This window comes from Lipotes vexillifer, unplaced genomic scaffold (genome assembly GCF_000442215.2).
Source record: "Lipotes vexillifer unplaced genomic scaffold, Lipotes_vexillifer_v1.1 scaffold412, whole genome shotgun sequence".
Lineage (NCBI taxonomy): Eukaryota > Metazoa > Chordata > Mammalia > Artiodactyla > Lipotidae > Lipotes > Lipotes vexillifer.
Genome location: NW_006798464.1, coordinates 216,979 through 236,484, shown reverse-complemented (window position 1 = coordinate 236,484; position 19,506 = coordinate 216,979). Strand labels below are relative to the sequence as shown.

General features: G+C 53.3%; 2 protein-coding genes across 2 annotated transcripts in view; one reads left to right on the top strand and one right to left on the bottom strand.

The window, feature by feature from the left end:
• Positions 1 to 5,690, top strand: part of HAPLN3 (hyaluronan and proteoglycan link protein 3) — a 15,301-nt gene extending 9,611 nt beyond the window's left edge. The window contains exons 3-5 of the mRNA XM_007470512.1: positions 698 to 1,066; positions 3,501 to 3,803; positions 4,702 to 5,690. Coding sequence (XP_007470574.1) covers positions 698 to 1,066; positions 3,501 to 3,803; positions 4,702 to 4,988 — 959 coding nt within the window. The 3' untranslated portion in view covers positions 4,989 to 5,690. The remainder of the gene's footprint in view (positions 1 to 697; positions 1,067 to 3,500; positions 3,804 to 4,701) is intronic.
• Positions 5,691 to 8,136: 2,446 nt separating this feature from the next.
• The window catches only part of ACAN (aggrecan), a 36,194-nt gene continuing 24,824 nt past the window's right edge, over positions 8,137 to 19,506 (bottom strand). The window contains exons 12-17 of the mRNA XM_007470511.1: positions 14,444 to 14,557; positions 11,085 to 11,243; positions 10,578 to 10,660; positions 9,572 to 9,716; positions 8,586 to 8,765; positions 8,137 to 8,213 (exon numbers count right to left, since the gene is read on the bottom strand). Coding sequence (XP_007470573.1) covers positions 8,137 to 8,213; positions 8,586 to 8,765; positions 9,572 to 9,716; positions 10,578 to 10,660; positions 11,085 to 11,243; positions 14,444 to 14,557 — 758 coding nt within the window. The remainder of the gene's footprint in view (positions 8,214 to 8,585; positions 8,766 to 9,571; positions 9,717 to 10,577; positions 10,661 to 11,084; positions 11,244 to 14,443; positions 14,558 to 19,506) is intronic.

The following is a 19,506-nucleotide window of genomic DNA, read 5'->3' as shown; positions in this document are numbered from 1 at the left end:
AGTTTTCTTTTTTTTTTTTTTTTTTTTTACATCTTTATTAGAGTATAATTGCTTTACAATGGTGTGTTAGTTTCTGCTTTATAACCAGTTTGCTTCTTACACCTAACAAACCTAGTGGCTTAAGACAACAGCCATGTATTTTGCTCATGATTCCATTTTGGTCAGCATTTTGGGCTGGGCTCCATCTCTTCAGTCTTGGCTGTGCTCACTTAATTGATCGTGCCTGTGGTTGGCAGGCAGATCAGCTGGGGGCTGGTTGGTCTAGAATGGCCTCGGCTGGGATGGCTTGTCTCTGCTCTCTGCGTGTTCTCACCCAGCAGGTGAGCCCAGTCTTGTTCTGATGGTGGTTGGCAAGGTTCCGGGAGAAAGAGTAGCCTCAGCAGGGCCTCCTGGAGCCTCGGCTCAGAGCAAGCACCACAGAGCAGTCACTTCCACCACATTCATTTGGTCAAAGCAAGTGGCAGGGCCAGCAAGGATTCAAGGTGGTGGGGGCAGGGGTCGTAGAGTCACCTCCTGATGGAAGATGTAAAGTTGCGTTGCAGAGCGTGTGGATACAGGGAGGGGTGCAGCACTGTGGCCATTCTTGCAATCTAGAACTTCTGGGCCTGGTGGGATCTGGGAGTGAGGGTGGGTTGGCCTTTGCAGGGGTACAGACGTGCTGCAGCGGGTCCCCATCTGCACCCGCCTCTCCCCCCAGGCATCTTCAATGGAGTGAAGCTGGTGGTAGAGACGCCTGAGGAGATCCTGTTCTCCTACCGTGGGGCCAACGTGACCCTGCCCTGCCGCTACCACTACGAGCCGGCCCTGGTCTCTCCTCGGCCCGTACGCATCAAATGGTGGAAACTGTCGGAGAATGGGGCCCCGGAGCAGGACGTGCTAGTGGCTATTGGGCTGAGGCACCGTGCCTTCGGAGACTACCGAGGCCGGGTGCATCTGTGGCAGGAGAGGGAGCGTGAAGTGTCACTGGAGATCCGGGACCTGAGGCTGGAGGACTATGGGCGCTACCGCTGCGAGGTCATTGATGGGCTGGAGGATGAAAGTGGCCTGGTGGAGCTGGAGCTGCGGGGTGAGACCCCTATGGGGGCTGGGTCCTGGGAGCAGCAGGGAGAGGGCTCTGAGAAAGCATCCAAACCTCTGTGATTTCGGCAGATAAACATTTAATCCTCAGAACAACCTCAGGAGGAAGCTGCTCTTATTCTCACCCCCGTTGTACAGCTGAAAAAACTGAGGCACAGAGAGGTCAAGTCACTTACCTAAGGTCACACAGCTCATAAATGGCTGAGTAGGGCTTTGACCTCAGGCACTCAGGCTCCAGAATCCACTACTCTCTACTCCCTCTTGCTCACATCCTGTTCAGAGAGAGGGGGACAAGAGCAGGGCACACAGCTGATGGAGACAGAGCTGAGATTCAAGCAGGGTTGGCAGGCAACACAAGCAAATGAGGCAGCCTAGGGTGAGTGATAGGGAGTGGTGGGGACTGGGGCACACTCCTGAGCCCTCATCCCATCGGAAAGGAGCTGCTCTATTCAGGCCCAGCCGATGATGCCACATCAGAAGCAGGCCTAGTGCAGCCAGATTTTCTGATTTGAAAAGAGAAGCTTATGTTTTTATGTGAAATCTAACTAAAAAAAAGAGCAAACCAGTGCTGTGCAAGCCAGCCAAACTCTACACACTAGATCTTATGTATGGGTTCCTGTTGTGATCTCTACATGACTCCTACCTTCTCTGTCCCTAGGATGGGGCTGTGTGTCCTCATATATCTCCTACCTGTTAGGGAGGCAGCTGGGGGTATGTAGAGAAGGGTGACCTGACTCCATGTCCATCCCATCCCAGCTGTGGTAACCTGGGTCAGTGCTTCACCCCCAGAGCTGCAGTCCCCTCACATGTAAAATGAAGAACAAGGGCAGTTCCTCCTTTACCTCCTTAGAGGAGATGTGGGTAAATGTGAGTCAAGGGCCTATCAATCAGTGCAGCTCTTTGCCATCAGCAGCCGCATCCCCAGTCCACGTGGCTTAGATGGTGGCCCAGAGGTGGCCTATGACGTTGGGGGTGGTGGGGGATGGGAGGGAGCCTGTGAGAGCCATTTGTCTGGGGACCACAGAAGCAGCCTAGAGAAACAGGGAGCCCTCACCGTGTTCCTGTGGCTGGAAGGGCTGGGAATTTGGGACGGAACCAGGCATGAAATAAACCCCCTGCAAACACACATGGAGGTTGTGCGCTGGTTGTCGAGGCCCTGGGGCCTCTCTGCCCCCTCAACCTGGCTCTGCCCAGGGGCCTGGCTTCCTGCCCCAGGTGATATTGGGGGTGTGGTGCCCAGATGTTCCCAGGCCCCTGGCCACAGGAAGGAGATTCTAAGGACTCCAGGCCCTGCTTTTAAACAATGTCAGTCCGAGGCACTAGGGACACCACCTCTCCTTAAGTTTTCATCTGACTTGGTAGAGACTGGATCTAGGGTGTTTAAAATTTTTTTTATTATGGTAAAGTTTCAAACATGAATGGTGACTTTTGAGGGAGCCTATGGTACCTATAAGCCTCTGGCACCAGAAAGGGAAGCCCCCTGCCCAGGACCTCCCTGACCTTGAGCCTCCCCTTTATTAAGACCTTTTACCATCCCTCCTCTTCTCCTGAATTCCGTCTGTCCCACATGGAAACTTGTATTCTCCTAAGAAGCTTCCACATTAATGTTAGTGTTAATGTAGATGATGAGGTCTCAGCTGCCGACAGGGAGAGCCAGAGCCCAACAGTGCACCCTCTCCTGTAGATGGCAGTACCTCCTCACTGGTGTCTTGGCTCAGGCTGCTGTAATAAAATACCACAGTGTGGGCAACATAAACAACAGCAGCAATTCATTTCTCGCAGTTCTGGAGGCTGGAAGTCCCAGATCAGAGTGCCAGCATGGTCAAGTGAGGGCCCTCTGCTAGACTGCAGACTTCTCGCTGTGTCCTCACATGGTGGAAGGGGCTGGGGGTGGGGGGTGGTCTCTGGAGTCTCTTTTAAAAGGGCACTAACCCCATTCATGAGGACTCCACCCTCCTGACCTAATCACCTCCCAAAGACCCCACCTCCTAATACCATCACATTGGGCATTAGGATTTAAACATCTGAATTTGGGGGAACACATCAAGACCATAGAACTGGGGTTCTTGCAACAGCCCTGTGAATTAGGCCTTAGTCACATTCTGTAGTTGGGGATATTAGTTAGCTAATTAATTCATTACCTTAACAAGCTAATAGTTTTCTGAGTACTGCTGTGTGCCAGTCTAGCTCTGGCAGGGAGGTGTAAAGCAGATATAGGCTCTGCCTCAGATTTGGATATTGGACAAGAGATGACAGGTTTACAGAGTTTTTCTGAGGGATTTTGTGTGTGTGTGTGCATGTGTGTGCATGTGTGTGTGTGTGTGTGTGTGTGTGTGCAGGGGAGCATCTGTCCCAGTAGGTTTGGGTCTCCAATCAGCTGGGCCCGGCCCACCCATTCAAGCTGCTTTTTCCTCCCTCCCCAGGTGTGGTCTTCCCTTACCAGCACCCCCAAGGGCGCTACCAGTTCAACTTCCACGAGGCCCAGTGGGCCTGCGAGGAACAGGACGCGGTGGTGGCCTCCTTTGAGCAGCTGTTCCGGGCCTGGGAGGAAGGCCTGGACTGGTGCAACGCAGGCTGGCTGCAGGACGCCTCTGTGCAGTACCCCATCACGCAGGCCCGCCACCCCTGCGGTGGCCTGGGCCTGGCACCTGGCGTGCGCAGCTACGGCCCACGCCACCGCCGCCTGCACCGCTATGATGTATTCTGCTTTGCTGCTGCCCTCAGGGGTGAGTGGAATGGCTGAGCACAGGCCTGTGGGTGGAAGGGCAGTGTCTGGGGAACTTTCAGACTTCTCTGCCCACCCTGCTGGCACCTTCACCTGGAGGTCTGGAGCACCCACACATGTTGAAGCCATGTCCAGCTGAGTTTTTTTTTTTTTTTTTAAGTTTCCTGGTGTTCATTAGGGATGCTCTTTATTTTATTTATTTATTTTGGCCGCGCCTTGCAGCATGCGGGATCTTAGCTCCCCAACCAGGGATTGAACCCATGCCCCCTGCATTGGGAGTGTGGAGTCTTAACCACTGGACCACCAGGGAAGTCCCCCAGCTGAGCTTTGAGTGCTTTGCTGCTGTTGCTTCACACCAATCATTGGGTTAGTCATTCATCAAACATTTCCTGAGTGCCCACTATGTGCTGGGGCCAAGGCTAGGCACTGGTCATCATAGACAAATAAAACACAGTCCGTCCTCACAAAGGAGCTCATTTCATGGGAAGATAAATGAATAAAAACAAATTGGTTCCGTGCCATATCCCAAGCACTTAGAAAAGTGCCTGGCACATAGTTGGTGCTCAGTAAATGTCTGAGTGAATGAGAGACTCAGATTGGTCCAGCAGAGGTGGGGCACCAACCCAGGGTGCAATTAGGGAAGGCTGGGGTGGTGTACCGATATGACTGGAGGAACCCCAGCCCCATGGCAGGTAGGATGGCACTCTCAGAGAGGGAGGTTATCCCCCAACAGTATCCACTGCAGATGCTCACAGCCTGGCATCTCCCTAGGCTCAGAGAGCTGTCAGGTCTTTGGGGGCTGGTTGGTGGGGTCTGGATGGGCTGGCATTGCTCCACATCCTGTTGCCTTCTCTGGCTGCCCACTCCACTGCGCAGCTCTCACGCCCCACATCCCACAGGGCAGGTGTACTACCTGGAGCACCCTGAGAAGCTGACACTGGCAGAGGCAAAGGAGGCCTGCCAGGAAGATGGTGCCCAGATCGCCAAGGTGGGCCAGCTCTTTGCCGCCTGGAAGTTCCACGGCCTGGACCGTTGCGACGCTGGTTGGCTGGCAGATGGCAGTGCCCGCTACCCTGTGGCTCACCCACGTCGCAACTGTGGGTCCCTGGAGCCTGGGGTCCGAAGCTTCGGTTTCCCAGACCCACACAGCCGCAAGTATGGCGTCTATTGCTACCGGCCACGCTAGCGCCGGGCTCCAGCTCTGTACTCACACCTACCCCATCCCCTCACGGGCTGTATTTATTGAGTGGTTCATTGTCCCTTGCAGGTTGGGGCAATTTTCATTTTGTTTTTATACTTTTCAACTTAAAAATTTTTTAAATACTATATTTTTTAGTAAATCCCACAGATCCCAGATCTTCGCTTTACTCAGGTAGACACTCCAAGGCTCTCCCCCTCCACTAATCCTCCTGCCCCTCTCCTCCAGGACGCTTGAGGTTCGTGGGCTCACGAGCGTGCTCTCTGCCATTGCTGAGTCCAGCCCCTCTTCCCTGCCCCTGGGAGGCTGGCGCCCAGAGCTGGCAGTGGCACGAGATGCCAGGGTGTGGTGGCTGCAATCCTCCCTCCGCATCAGCCTGAGGGAGGAGAGGGCATCCAGGGCGGCCGTGCAGCTGGGCTTTGGGCCTTGCAGCCTCCTGCCCTCGCGTACTTCTTTGGCAAGCAGCTGGCCTATATCAGCATGGCGGAGGAGCTAGGGCTGGAAGCGGGTCCCTGGGCTTCTGTGTGACATCCCAGGGAAGAGAGAGACTTTCCTCCCCATTTTTTCCTTTTCTTAGTTCCAAAGAGTCCATATTTCGTTCTCATTTTTCCCTATTTGGGGAGCAGCCCTCAGGTGTGTGTACTTTCTTTTGGACAATAAATGGTGCTGTGACCCCTTCCTCCACCCCGAGTCTGTGCTCTGGGTCTCACCCTTTATCTCATTCAGTCTTAGGGCCCAGCTCCCTGCCTGGTGGGAATGGGGGACCATTCCGTCCCAGACTTCAAAGGTCGACTGGGTCTGTCCACTGGAGTGGGTGGGAAACGCCATGGGCTGCACCTTTGGGCTGCCGCGGTCTGGCCTTGCCTGCCCTGGGGACACCCTGCCTCGGGGACTGGCCTAGCAGCTGGAGGCGCTGGCTCACTCTCCCACCATCCCACTCCCGGCTGTGAGTCTGTGTGGACGCAGCACAAGAGTGGGAGGTACCTCTCGGGAGACCAGAGGAAGCTGTGCCCTGCAGAGGATCTTGGAGTCCAGCCCTCTCTGTGCCTCACCGTCTATCCCCCACCGCCCCCCATGTCAGCCTCAGGAAACCAGACCATTTGCCTCTGCACAGGCACACCTCTGTCACCCACAATCAGTAACTCACTATCCTTCACGTAGCCCAGTGCTTCTCAAAGTGTGGCCAGCACCACCAGCTTCACCTGGGAACGTGTTCGAAATGCAAATTTCTGGACCCCACCCCTGACCTGCTGAGTCAGAAACTCTGGAGTGGGACCCAGCACAAGCCCTCTCATTGCTGATGCAGGCTCAAGGTTGAAAACTACTGACACAGTCGTGTTCCCAATGAATCAGTTAATTAATCAATAAATTGCATGATTATTGAGTTCCTACTATGTGACCATTGCTGCATCCTCTGCTTTTGTCCACTGATCGTTTCCAGATTTGTAGGTAACCTGGGTACACAAAAATATTCACCAACAAATACTCAACCACACACGTACACACTCAAAGAGACACTAGCAGACTCACACTGGCACACACTAACCAACACCTAGACACCTTCATAAACACAGAATCAATGCCCGCTGAGCAAGTGTGATGAGAGGGTGGCGCCGACCTGGCCTTCTAAGGAGGAGGCTGGCGGAGGTTCACTGCCTGGAGTGCACACTCCAGCTCGACTCAAGGTCTGTTGAGGGAAATCCATAAACAGTTGAAATCGTTTTCGTTGATCCTACAGCCTACTTAAGGGCAGGATGCCCAGACCTTTGTGCTAGCGGCTAGGTAACCATTTGACCTCAAAAATGTATAAGCAAGATTCACTGTTCCTAGGCTGTCTGCAATTTTTTTCTTCCCTCTTATAAATCCTGATTTTACTTCTGTTCTTGGACTCTCTCTACCAATCGACTCTTCCTATGTGAGCAAACAGTGTAAATCAAAGTACCAAACTCTGGATAGTGGCCAGATGTCTCACTTGAGTTGTTCTTTGACAGCATGCCAACTGGCAAATCCATACACAGCACCCGTTGGCTGTCTCACATACACACACACACACACACACACACACACACACACACAATCCATCATCCGCACAGGTACACTTGCGAAAATAAAGCACCAGAAGTATGACTGTCCCAGGCTTTCTTATCAGGCAGGATTTGCAAGAATCCGGGGTCATTTGATCAAAACGTGTCCCTACTGCCCCCATACCTAAGAGCCCCTTCAGTTGACCCTGGACCATGGTCGCCTTCTCTTTAAATTAAGAAAAGAAGGGAAAAGAAAAGAAAAAGATCTCTTCCAATGTCTTTATTATCATTATAATTATCATAATCTTTAGTTTTCAAAAATATAAATAGGTGCACGGAACCCTGGTGCCTGCACGGTCCCGGGGGTGGGGGAGGGAGGGGGGAGGGTTGGGCGGCACACCCACTGGGAAGGAAATGCCCCCCGCCCAGCCCTGCCGAGATCGAGATCTGACACCTGCTAGGGTGGCAGACCTGGGTGAGAGGACTCTGGAAAAGGGTCCCTCGGAGGGGACCCGACCCCCACGCTTCGGAAGATCCCTCAATGGCTCTCTCCTGCCCGCTCATCTGCGGCCGGAAGCCACCCCCTCTCCCCCAGGCTTCTCCCCCGCACAGATGGTGCAGTCCTCCGACTCAGTCTCATCCCATACATTCAGCTGCGGTTCCGCACTCTTCATGCCCTCAGGCCTCTGCCCCTTCCTCCCTCCTCCCTAGCTCTCCCTGGAGGTGAAAGAACCAACGATTGCACTGCTCTTGGATAAAGTCAGGAAACAAAAAATTACCTTCTTTATTTAACTTAACTCCTCCCCTTCTGCCCCTGTCCCTGCGCTGGTCCCTGGAAAGGCACAACGGGAGATTGAAGAAATGTCTCTAAACTCAGTCCACGGGTTACAATACGTTTGCTTTGCTTTGGCATTTGGGAGGAAAATTAGATGCAGTTTTGGCGATTTGGGGGGGTGGGGGGTGCATACACAATGTGGGATTTATTTTTTTTCCTTCTTTAATGGAATTCCTTATATGACAGAAAGCGACAAGGAGAGGACACCATCCCTGTGGGATGTCAGCCTGGCAAGGCTCCTGGGCTCAGCATCCTGGGCACATCCTGGAAGCTCCTCTCAGTGGGCCGTGCTGGGGCGGCTCCTCCGCAGGGGCCGTGAGCTCCGCTTCTGTAGTCTGCGCTTGTAGGTAGAGGCTGGGGTGAAAGGGAGATGGAAACATCTGGGTGAACCCTGGGAAGAAAGTGGGCCAGCCCAGCCTCTCCCCGTCCTGACCCTTCTCCGCTGGCTCCCCTCCCTGCAGAAACCATGGGCTCTGGAAGGCAGCCTGAGGCTTTACCCACTTCTCAGTTTTGACTTTTCTTGGAACCACCTTGGGCTTCGGGGCTTCGGGGCTGGTGTTGAAAAGGAAAGTGGGCCACCTGCTTTCATCTTCACCTTCTCAGCGCAAGTGAGCCCTCCCTGGGGGCAGCGGACATCTGTGATTGAGCCCACGGACGGTGCAGACAGCGGGGGTCAGGGAGGAGGACGTGTTGGCAGTATCTAACGCTGTGTGGGGCGATACTCACGGTCTGTGCAGGTGATCCGAGGGTCCTCCCAGTGCCCGCTGGGCTGGCACCGGATGGTGGGCACATGGCGCTGGACAAAGCCCTTGGTGCACTGGTACCGCACCAGGGAATTGATCTCGTACCGGTCCTTCTGCCCGAAGATCCTGGCGTGCTCCACCACGGGGGGCTCTCCGCAGGCCACTGAGGGGCAAACACCCTTCAGAAAGGGCTCTGAGAGGGTCTCCCGTGATGCCCCATGCTGGTCATGAGCCAGTATGGCCCCCTCTGGCTGTGAGGAGATGGGCTCAGAGCCCAAGGAAGGGGCACGGAGCCTGAACACCCAGCAGTGAGCCCTGACTGCTGGGGAAGGGGTGCTTTCATGCCGCACTAAGAATCTGGAAAACACTGGTTCTAACATTTGGGTTCCTCCATGATTTAGAGCAGCAGTAAGGGAATAAAAGGGAGAAAGGTGGGGAAAGAGGGCGAGAGCTGGGCAGACTGTGACTTCTCTATGAAAACAGTGATGCAGGGGAAAGTGGGAACTAAAGGAGGCCTTGGGGGCAAGGGAGGGGAACGAGGCCAGGAGCGGGAACAGGTGGGGAGTGTCCTACCTGCACCTAGGTGTCCACAGACTTAAAGCTGATGATCAAGGCTGACAACTCAGACTCTGCGACTGACGGGCTTGGGAACCCCAGAGAGGGAGGCTCCCAACCTATGTGTGATTGTGGGTGACTTTCTGTGCTGATATCCAAGGCACCATATGTGTGGAGGGGGTCTGTCCTCCTGTGACCTTCACCCTCTCCCTGTCCCTAGTGGGCTGGCCCTTTCCATCACCTCTGGGATGCTGGCATTGGGAGTGGCCCCCCAGGTCAGCTCCAATCTGCTAGTTGGGCGGGTGAGGTGACCTCAACAGCCAGGAGTCCGGGTGACTCGCCCCAGGTCACACAGCAGGAGCCTGGAGTCTTGATTCTCTCCACGCTGCTTATCCCTCCCAGGCTGCTGCTTACCTGTGCCCTTTTTACACGTGAAGGGCAGCTGGTAATTGCAGGGAACGTCATTCCACTCGCCCTTCTCATGCCAGATCATCACCACGCAGTCCTCCCCAGTGGCAAAGAAGTTGTCAGGCTGGTTGGGGCGCCAGTTCTCAAATTGCTGTGGGTGGGAGTGGGGAAGGGGTGAGGAGGGGGCAGCCACAGTACAGCTTGGCCGGACCCCTGCTCTCCCTCCACATCAAGCCCCTTTCTGGCGGGGGCACAAAGACTGCTGGGAGTCTGGTCAGGGCTATCCCAGGTGCCACGGAACCCGGGCCCTCCAAAGAACTGCTCACACCGCCTGGCTGTGGTCCTTGTCAGGAACTCAGAGCCCCCAGGACTCACAGTCCCTGTTAATGAGCTGACGACACTCTCCTCTTCCACATGGGCCAACGGGGCTGGTCACCCAGGCTGCCTGCTTGGGCAGGACTGGGAGGTGGAGATATGGCTCGCAAGTCCAGACTCTGCCATCCCAGGCTTCTCCCTCTAGCCTGACTCAGGGACAAACAAGTCCCCTTTCCTCTAATGTAACTGCTCCCCTCCCCCATGACCCTGTTCATATTCTCCTCTTCCGGGGAGCCTTCCCTGAGGTCCTTTGCTGACCTCCATCATTTACTGTGTGTACTGTTCAGCTGGCATCTATGTTGCTTTCTATCTGTCTGTCTGTCTCCTTGAGTGGACTCGAGTCCTCTATGGGCAAGGAACCACTCTAAAGCTTCCACATTCCCTCTCGGTGGTTTGCCTTCATTCATTCATTGCCTTCCTCATCCCTCACCCTTCCTTTCATGCCATTATTCAGTTGTGCAGCCCTGGGCTGGTCTCTAAAGGGACAAGAACGAGACACAATCTCTGATCTCAGGGCTCCCGGTCCAGCAGCTGCTCAGTGAATGTTTGCATGTGATTTGAATGTGTCTCTCTCTGGGGGTCTTTATTCATCTCCTCTGGGCCGCCAGCTATCCCGGGTGCCCCCAGTAGAACTCACCAAGGAGTGTCCATCTGACCAGCGGAAGTCTCCTTCGATGGTCTTGTCATTCAGGCCGATCCACTGATAGTCCTGAGCATTGTCTGGAGAGAGGACGTGGGTATGGGGCGCCCTGAAGGTGTCTGAGAAACTTGAGCTCGTAGAGACAGAGGGGATGGAGGGGTGGCAGGAGCTGGGTGGGCTCCTAGGAGCGTGACACCTGCCTCCAGGGTCCTGACAAGGGTTTTAGCACCTGCATGTTTGGAGTGCATTTGGACCATCTCCCTGAGCTGACATGGACTGGTGACCGACTCGGGGTTAATCCAGGGCTGACTCTGACAGACAGTGGGCTGTCCTGGGTGCAGCCAGAGCCGTTGGCCCCTCAGGCGGCGGAAATGCCCTTCCCTCCCTCCCTGCCCCCGACCCCTGCTGCCTCACTGGGCCCAAGTCCGCTGACTGCTGTCAAGGGAGATCCTTTGCCCACGTGACCGTTCTCCGCTTGGGCCCCTGAGGCCCGGCCGCACTCACTGTTGACAAATTCCTGCTCCTCAGGGGTGACGATGCTGCTCAGGTGTGACTGCTGCTTCCGGCACTGGCCCTCGGCGTCCACCCAGGTCGCCCGGTCGGGGAAGTGGCGGTAACAGTGGCCCTGGAACTTGGTCCAGCCCTTCTCACACAGCTTCTGGTCTGCAACACAGGTCAGGGGCTTGAGGAGAGGGCCTGGAGGCCGACTGGGGATGGCGTCTGCTGCCAGTCTCAGGGCAGGGATTCCTGCCTTCACCCTGCCTTCCGTGTCGCTCCCCAAAGGAAGGGAGAGGCCCGACTGGATTGAGGATCAAGTTGGAAGCCAAGAGGCCTGGCCCTGCCCCCTCCTCCCCCAGGAGCCTCTGGGAAATGCCAGGGACCCTTTCTTTTCCTGATATTGCCTCCCACCCCCAAAGCTTTTCTCCTGTTGAAGTCTGCTCTGCAGGGCTGGCAGAGCCCAGCAGCCAGGTAAAAAGAGGTGGGAAGGTAGGAGGTGTTGAGGCTTAAGGAAAAACATGGCTCAGAGGCTGTGAGGGGCTCCAGGGAGAGAGGGAACTGCGGGGAAGTGTGTGAAGGGGGCAGCAGCAGGCGGTGCTGGGGGCATGAAATAGAAACTTGGCTGGGGACAGAGGAGCAGAAATGTCTGCTTTGGGTCCAAAGAAGACACAGAGCTCTAAGTCTATCCTATCAGAGCACACGATACTGCCTCAGGGTCCCCGACCCAGGGACCCTGGCTTTTCATTCTATTTCTTGGTGGCAGATGGGAAGAGGGGAAGGGCTTCTCTCCTCCCAAGCCTACATTGTTAATGGATTCTGAGTCCAGCAGAAGGCACTGATGTGGAGCTCTTGGAGCAGAGCCTAGAGGGACAGACAGAGGCAGGTGGTGCTGGAACTGGCCCCTTCAGGCTTGGGAAAGCCATTAGGAGTGTGTCTTCCCAACTCGGCCTTTATTTTTAAATTTTATTTTATTAATTTGTTTATTTAACTATTTTTGGCCGCTCCGTGCGGCATGCGGGATCTTAGTTCCCTGACCAGGGACTGAACTCGTGCCCCCTGCAGTGGAAGCGTGGAGTCTTAACCACTGGACCGCCAGGGAAGTCCCCCAACTCGGCCTCTAGTGACATTACATTGGTAGCTTTAACTGGCCCTTGTGAGAGTGTTAAACCCCAGAAACTGGCAGATGCTACAAATCAGGGATCCTCCTTCCTCTTTGAGAGTCAGTTGTTAAACATCTGCCAGCACAGTACGGGACAGAGGGAATTCCAAAACCCTCTTTTCTTCCTTCCCCTGGTGACTCACAGGTGAAGGGCTGTCCCTAGGGCCCTGGGGCTGAGTGTCGGGCCATGAACCCCTCAGGCTGTATGGCAGCCTCCCTGGTCTGGCTGTTCCAGGAAGAAAGGACCAGTACCTGAAGGGAAGGATGCTTAAGCTGAAGGGGTGGGTGCTTGGCAGGGTTGGAAGACAGACACTTGGGAAGAGCAGAGAGAGAGAAGAGTTTGAGGCCAGCAGCCTTTGAAGAAAGAGGCAGAGCAGCAGGAAGGCTTAGGAGGATGCTGCCAATGCCTTCCCCAAGGGTTTGGAAAGAAAGGCAGAGAGACTTCAGAGGTAGCTGAGCACCTGAGGAGGCCAGAGACATATCATCCCAGGGCTGATTGTGGGGTCCATTTTTGGGCCACCTGAGTGCCTGAGGGCTGAGTTGGGTGGGCAAAGCTGGAGGCAGCAGCTGTGCTGGGATGGGCCAGGGCCATGCAGGATGGAGGCTCTGGGGAAACAGCAACACAATTCCAGGAAGGCTGCAAGAAGGAGCAGGGCCAGAGCCAAGGCTTGAAGCACCCTTGGGATGGTGAGCGCTCAGGATTGGAGTAGGAGAAGAGATGCAGCCCTGCTCAGTTGGGCGCCCAGGGCCAGGGCCCGGTTCGGGGGCTCTGGCACCCTCTCTCTGCTCCATCAGAGTGCAGAGCCCTCTGCGGGCCTGGCCTCCACTCCAGCAGGGCACTTCCTCTCCCAGTCTGACACCCAAGAGCTGTTGTCTGCGTGGACATTCCATGCCCTTCTCCCTGTGGCAAATATTCTGGCACACTGGGGAGGAAATCCTTGTAACTCTCCACTCCCACCCCAGACAAGACCCCCATGCACCAATTTCTTGGAGTCTTGGGGTGAAGGTGGAGAATGGGAGGCTGCAGGGAAGGAGGGTCCAGGCCAAGTCTTTTCTTCCAGAAGTTCCTCCACCAGTCTGTAACCTTGGCAGTGCCTCCAAGGAACATGCAATCCAAAACTAACTTCCCACTCTGATTAGGAGTTTCAGTTGCTGTCTGGAAGTTTCTGCGATGTCTAAATTGAGAGTTCATTGAAAATGGTTTTGAGCCCCTAAACACTTCCAGTTCTGCACGGACCATTGCTACTAGCAACTGCAAGCTCCACCTCCCCCTTTCTGAGTTGGGGTGGCCCTGAGATGGGGAGACTAGGAAACACTGAAGGTGAGAGGGCTGTGGGCTCAGTCTGGTCTCAGGAAGTTCCTGGCCTACAGCTCCCCTTGGCAGGGCCTGGCCCAGGTGCAGAAACTGAGGGGTTGGCAAGGCCCAAGAGAGGAAGCTCAGAGCCCTTGCAGCGAGGCTCTGTTCTCTCTGGCCAGCCTTTTGCCTTGCACAAGGGAGGGAGGAAGGAAGCGTGGACCGGAATGGCACTGACGTGGCAGCTGTCATGGTGGCAATGAGGACAAGGTGACATGCAGCTGTCCTTGTGCATGCATGACTTGAGCATGCTGGTGACACGGGAGATCTCAGACAGACAGACCATAGCTCTTGCCAGAGAAGAGGAAGGCAGCTTGACCAGTGTGGCACGGTGGCTCCCAAGGCCATGGAGGGGCCACAGAGGTCCCGTGGGCAATACGGCAGGCAGACACATGCCCATGGCCATGCTGGGAAGATCCGGGGCTCTCATCCAGAGCAAGAACCAATGACTCCCACCCATAGTGTCCTGCAAGACAAATGCATGGAATTGGTTCTGTCTTCTTAGTCTGATGCATGCACCAACTTTGCTGGTGGCATCTGGAAGCCCTGGAGCAGGTTAGTGTTTGAAAGGTCCCCCAGAGCCCCACCTTCCAAAGTGCAGGCTGGCTCGGCCTGCATGTCTCTTCTGCAGTCAGATCAGCCAGTGCCCCAGAGGAGGGTTTCCGCAGGGAACAGCAAGAGAAGGAGTGAGAATGAGTGGGGCCGACTTCTCACTTGTGGTCCCTGAAGTGGCTGTCTGGATGGATCTTGGGGGCCCCACAGGACCTAGAACCTGTGGTTAGCAGGGAAGGATGAGGGAGGAAGAGGGGGTGCAGCAGTTAGTAACATTAGCTGAAGCCGAGACGGTCGTACCGATCTCACACAGGTCCCCTTGGTAGCTGGGAAGGCATAAGCATGTGAAAGAGTCGATGGCATCCACGCAGGTGGCTCCATTCAGACAAGGGCTTGAGAGGCACTCGTCAATGTCTGCAAGAAACCAAGGGCCACCATTAGGACTCCTGCCGGCAACTCCAGCTTCACAATTGCATTGCAGCTTCTTTATGGGTGGCCAGCCCTGCTGCTCTCCAGAGCCCTGGATTTCCTAAGAACTGTTGCTGCTGCTGCTGCTGCCGCCATCTTGGAGTGCTGAGCCAAAGATCCAACAAGGGTTTTCTTGGATGTGTGTGGTTCTGGATGGGCAAGCTTGGAGCATTGGAGCCAGGTTTCCCGGTGGGTGAAGGGATCCGCTGCTTCTGAGGGCAAATGCCTACTGTGAGAGTGAGCTTGGAGTTCCTCCAGGACGTCTTCTCTTGTGAATATTTCAAGAGGCCTTGAGGTCTGAATTGGCTCTCAAACATGGTGGTGTGCAAGGACACTAGAATTCCAGTTCTTGAAGCTTGGTTAGAGCTCTTTCTTTTCCTAGCTTCTTCTGTAGTTATGAACCAAGGAAAGAGGACAAGGCCGTGCAGTACTAGAACAAACAAGCTAGAAGTGGTTCACAGAGTATAGCATCGTGAGAAAATGGCAGTGTGGGATATCCGCATGAGATTGTTAGATTTTTTTTTTTTTTTGGTTGCAGACACCTTCTTTGTCTTCAGTAAATTAGATTCTAGAGTATCTTATAAAGATGAAGCCAACATTGTTATCTTGCGGGGATGGACAGAGACCCAGCTTAATAGTTCCCCATGTAATCTCCTTCCAGTTTAAGGCCTCAGAACATGGACATCTCCAATGAGTCATGATTTCTAGAAGGGCTGCATCCTGGCCAGTGGGAGACCAGTGTTTGAAGCCAGTGAGGCACTTAGTAAGTGGCCACCCACCAGCACCAGCCTGGGATACTGTCAGGTCCCCATTAGCCTCTGTTCCCCAGAAGACTCTTCTTTCCTTCTGTTCTTCTAGTCCAGGATGTTCTTTGTGATCCAACTTCTTTGTGGGACTTACATTGGTAAGTCATTGGCCTTTGCCTCAAATTTTCATCCATTAGCCAAGGTGAGAACTGAAACTCCTAATCTGGTCTTTCTGCACTTTCAGAGAAGCCAGAGACCTAGAGAATCCTTCTACTCTCTTTGTATTCGTTCTCCAAAAACACCGGCTGGGTTACTTCCTCTGGGAACATGATAAAAGGTATTGTGAAGCTCCTCTTCCCAGGGGATTAATAAAATTCTGGAATGAAAGGGTTCCACTGGCTTATGGGGGCAGCATGATATGTACAGCTATATTCATACAACCTTCAGGACCTGGCATGTCTGTGGGTGGTCTCCATGTAGGCAGCTCCCTAAATATGTTCCAGGACTTAGGTCTTACCTCTCATAAGAACTGACTAGATCTTAACGTCAATCCTCTGATAAGAAGATAAAAGCACTTCCTTCTGGATCCTTTTCAGTAGTGCATAGCCGATGTTATCTAGAACAGAGCTGGGTTTGTGCAATGGGAGGCCTGAAAATCTCAAGTCCTCAGGTATGTCTCTCTTCCCACGAAGTTCTTGACTTTATTTCAGGGAGTGTACACCATGGGCTAGAAACCAACAGTTCCAAGTTTGAAACTGTTCCAAGCAAAACCAAAATGCATGGAGGAACGGACTGAAATCCCAGCATGCACTTGGATTCCCAGCATGCACCAGGATTCCCAGCAGCAGCAGTAGCAGCAATAGGTCAGGCCGGTGGGTGGAAGCTGGGGGAGGTTCTCCTGCTTCAGAAAAGCTACTGTTGTCTTTCGTCCATTAGCGTCATTATGGAAGATGGGAAGCACTGGGCAAGGGGGTATTAAGCAAATGTAGGCGCTAAAGCAGTTGTACAGAGCAGGGGACAGGAGTGGCCCATGGGGAGAAGAGCCAGACATCAACCCTGGGGCCTCTGGCCAACCCCTGAGGGAGAGGGCGGGAGGGCGGAGGCCCCGAGGGAGGTCAGGCCAGGTAGCTTCCAGTGGTCCCAGAAGCTTATTTCACATCACTCACCCCCACAAGGCGGCCTGAGGTCTAGGACAGTTTTCCTTTGGTGTTTGGCCAGGGCACAGGATCTGAGAAGGCTGCAGGGACTGAAACTCAAGGAACCAGGTTCCCGGGCTCAGAAGCTGTTTTATGCAGGGCCCTGGATTCACAGATGAGGAGGAAAGGAAGGGCCATAATCCTGAAGACCAGAGAGCCTGTGAGTGGCTCTGGAGCAGCTTAGAGAGGCCTTCAACAGTAGGGAGAGGGCTGAGTATCCTGTGTGGGGCCTTCTCAGGCTTGTGGTGTGTCCTCTCCCCTTCCACTGGCTGGAAGAGCCACTCTGGCTCTGATTTGCCCACCTCTTTCTGTGAAGGCAGTTGGAACATTGCTTGTCCTCTGGAACCATGAGAAGAGTTGGGCTGGGCCCTGCTGTACTTTGGGTACCCCAGACAAAGTGACAGCAGATGGAGGATGGGAAGGGCTTTGGGCAACGGGCAGACTGTATGAAAGAAGAGAGGAAAGAGAGGGAGCCAATATCTCCCAAAAATCTTCTATGAGCCAGACACTATGTCTCACAAACACTTATCCTCCCAGCGGCCCTATGGCATGGACGTCGCTGGGCCATTTTACAGATAAGAAAACAAATGAAGTGACCTGCCCATGCTGGTAAGTGGGGGAGACAGATTGGAGAAGATGGAGGAGAGAATTAGACCATGAGGATGAAAGCTGGGCCTCTGTTCCACAAGGAGAGAGAGAGACACACTGGAGTCCTGGATCTCAGCATCTCATTACCATCTCTGCTGCCCCAGCCAAGGGCTCACCGGTTATCACTAAGCAGGGACTTTGTGTCCTCTTCTCTCTACTCTAACCAAAAGGGATGTTTTTTTCCTGAACAAGGCCCTCTAGTGATATCTCTAACTTAGGGGAGAAAATAACTGAGAACCCCGGTAAAGGTGAGGGTTCTGAGTTGGAGACCACAGGTCTCCACCCTGAAGGGGTCTTGTCCAGATGTTGCCTGGGTCAGAGCCCAGGATTTCCAAGTTAGAGCTTATTTTGTTCATAGAAAAGGTCGAATGAAGTGACAGCAGGCGCTTTTACTCAAGTGATACCCAACCAAAGGGGTTGCCACTTGTAAATAGCATGGTATGAATGGTACCCCTCAAGTTGTTCTGTGTACAACATGTGCAGCTGTTTGTAGTGACCCTGGACATGACTTTCCTGGACAAGGATAGGGGGAAAATCTCTTCAAAAAGCACAGAGACAATTTCTTAGCTCAACAGATGCTCTGCAGCCTGCAAAGACCTAGGATCAATCAGGATGAACAGAATTGAATACGTACACTCACTTTCTGGTGTATCACAATTGACAGAAGGATTACAAGAGCATATTTATCAGCTCTAATTTGCTTTAAAAACAAACATGATTAGATTAAAAGTATGTTATATTTATTTATACTACCAAGTTGTTTATACTTTTAAAGTTTGATCTTGAATGTAATTTTAATATCCTGCTAAATTCAATTAGTTGCCTGCTAAAATCTGCCCATGGACTTCTTGGTTAAGTCAAGAAGGTGTAATTTGTATTTTCACTTGTAACCCTGTATTTTCACTTGCTTGGAAAGCACTTCCTCCCACCTCCCAGGGATAAGGTGTCACTGGAATTCAAACATCACCCCACTAGGAGGAGAGACACGGTCAGGTCATAGATCAGAACCCCAAGTCCACAAAGTAAAAGATGTCAGTTAAACAGAAAAGAGGCTGATTAAATTTTAAGTTCATGCCCTTCTAACCAAGGACTTTAGAGAAATCCAGGCAATGCCAGCGATTCCTGGGAAATTGGATGTGAGATCTGATTTCTCAAATTTAGCTGCCCATTAGAATCACTGTAGTAGTTAATTTTTTTTTTTTTTTTTCTGTGGTACGCGGGCCTCTCACTGTTGTTGCCTATCCCGTTGCGGAGCACAGGCTCCGGACACGCAGGCTCAGCGGCCATGGCTCACGGGCCCAGCCGCTCCGCGGCATGTGGGATCTTCCCGGACCGGGGCACGAGCCCATGTTCCCTGCATCGGCAGGCGGACTCTCAACAACTGCGCCACCAGGGAAGCCCCGGTAGTTAATCTTTAGATTAAAAAGAATTACCACCAGGACCAGAGTCCCCCCGCAAGACCAAGTGAACCAGAATAGCTCAGGGCGGGGCCCAGGTGATTCTAAGGAGTAGCCAGGATTGAAGCCTCAGAATCAGAAATCTAATCCCCACAGGAAATACTGTATTAGCAATGGAGATGGGGAGGATGCTTCTGCTTTTTAAGTGGATCTGAATAGGATAGTCCTGCTTTTTTTTTTTTGGCCACATTGCTAGGCATGCGGAATCTTAGTTCCCTGACCAGGGACCAAACCCACACCCCCTGCAGTGGGAAGCGCAGAGTCTTAACCACTGGACCGCCAGGGAAGTCCCCAGTCCTGCTTTTAATTGCTAAAGAATCTAAGTATACATTAAACATATTTATTTTGATGTAAAGAGTAGAGATTAATAATTTATCAAGAACTTATTTGTGGAACGCTGACTAAACAAGATGACACTGATCTATACGGTCTTTTAACAACCTGTGGTTCCCAGTTCTAGAGCCAGATGACAAGTGGGTGATCTGTGGACACTGGACACCTTCTGCAGTCCTTTTGGAAGTGCCAGATCTTGAGCTTGAATTGAACAGGAGCGACTTGGGACCCCACGGGTAGAGTCATGGACAATGAGACCCCAGATTTTGCATGTGGATGACTCTTACCCCTTGTCCTTTAGAGATGACAAAGCTTTTTGCAATCAGTGGCTTGAGAAATGGGGAAGGGGAACTGGTCAGATGTACACAGATGGTCTTAATCCTCATAGCAGTGTTTCTCAGCTCTGACTGCACACTGGAGTCACTTGGGAGTTTAAAAAACCCCAGTGCCGGGCTTCCCTGGTGGCGCAGTGGTTGAGAGTCCACCTGCCGATGCAGGGGACGCGGGTTCGTGCC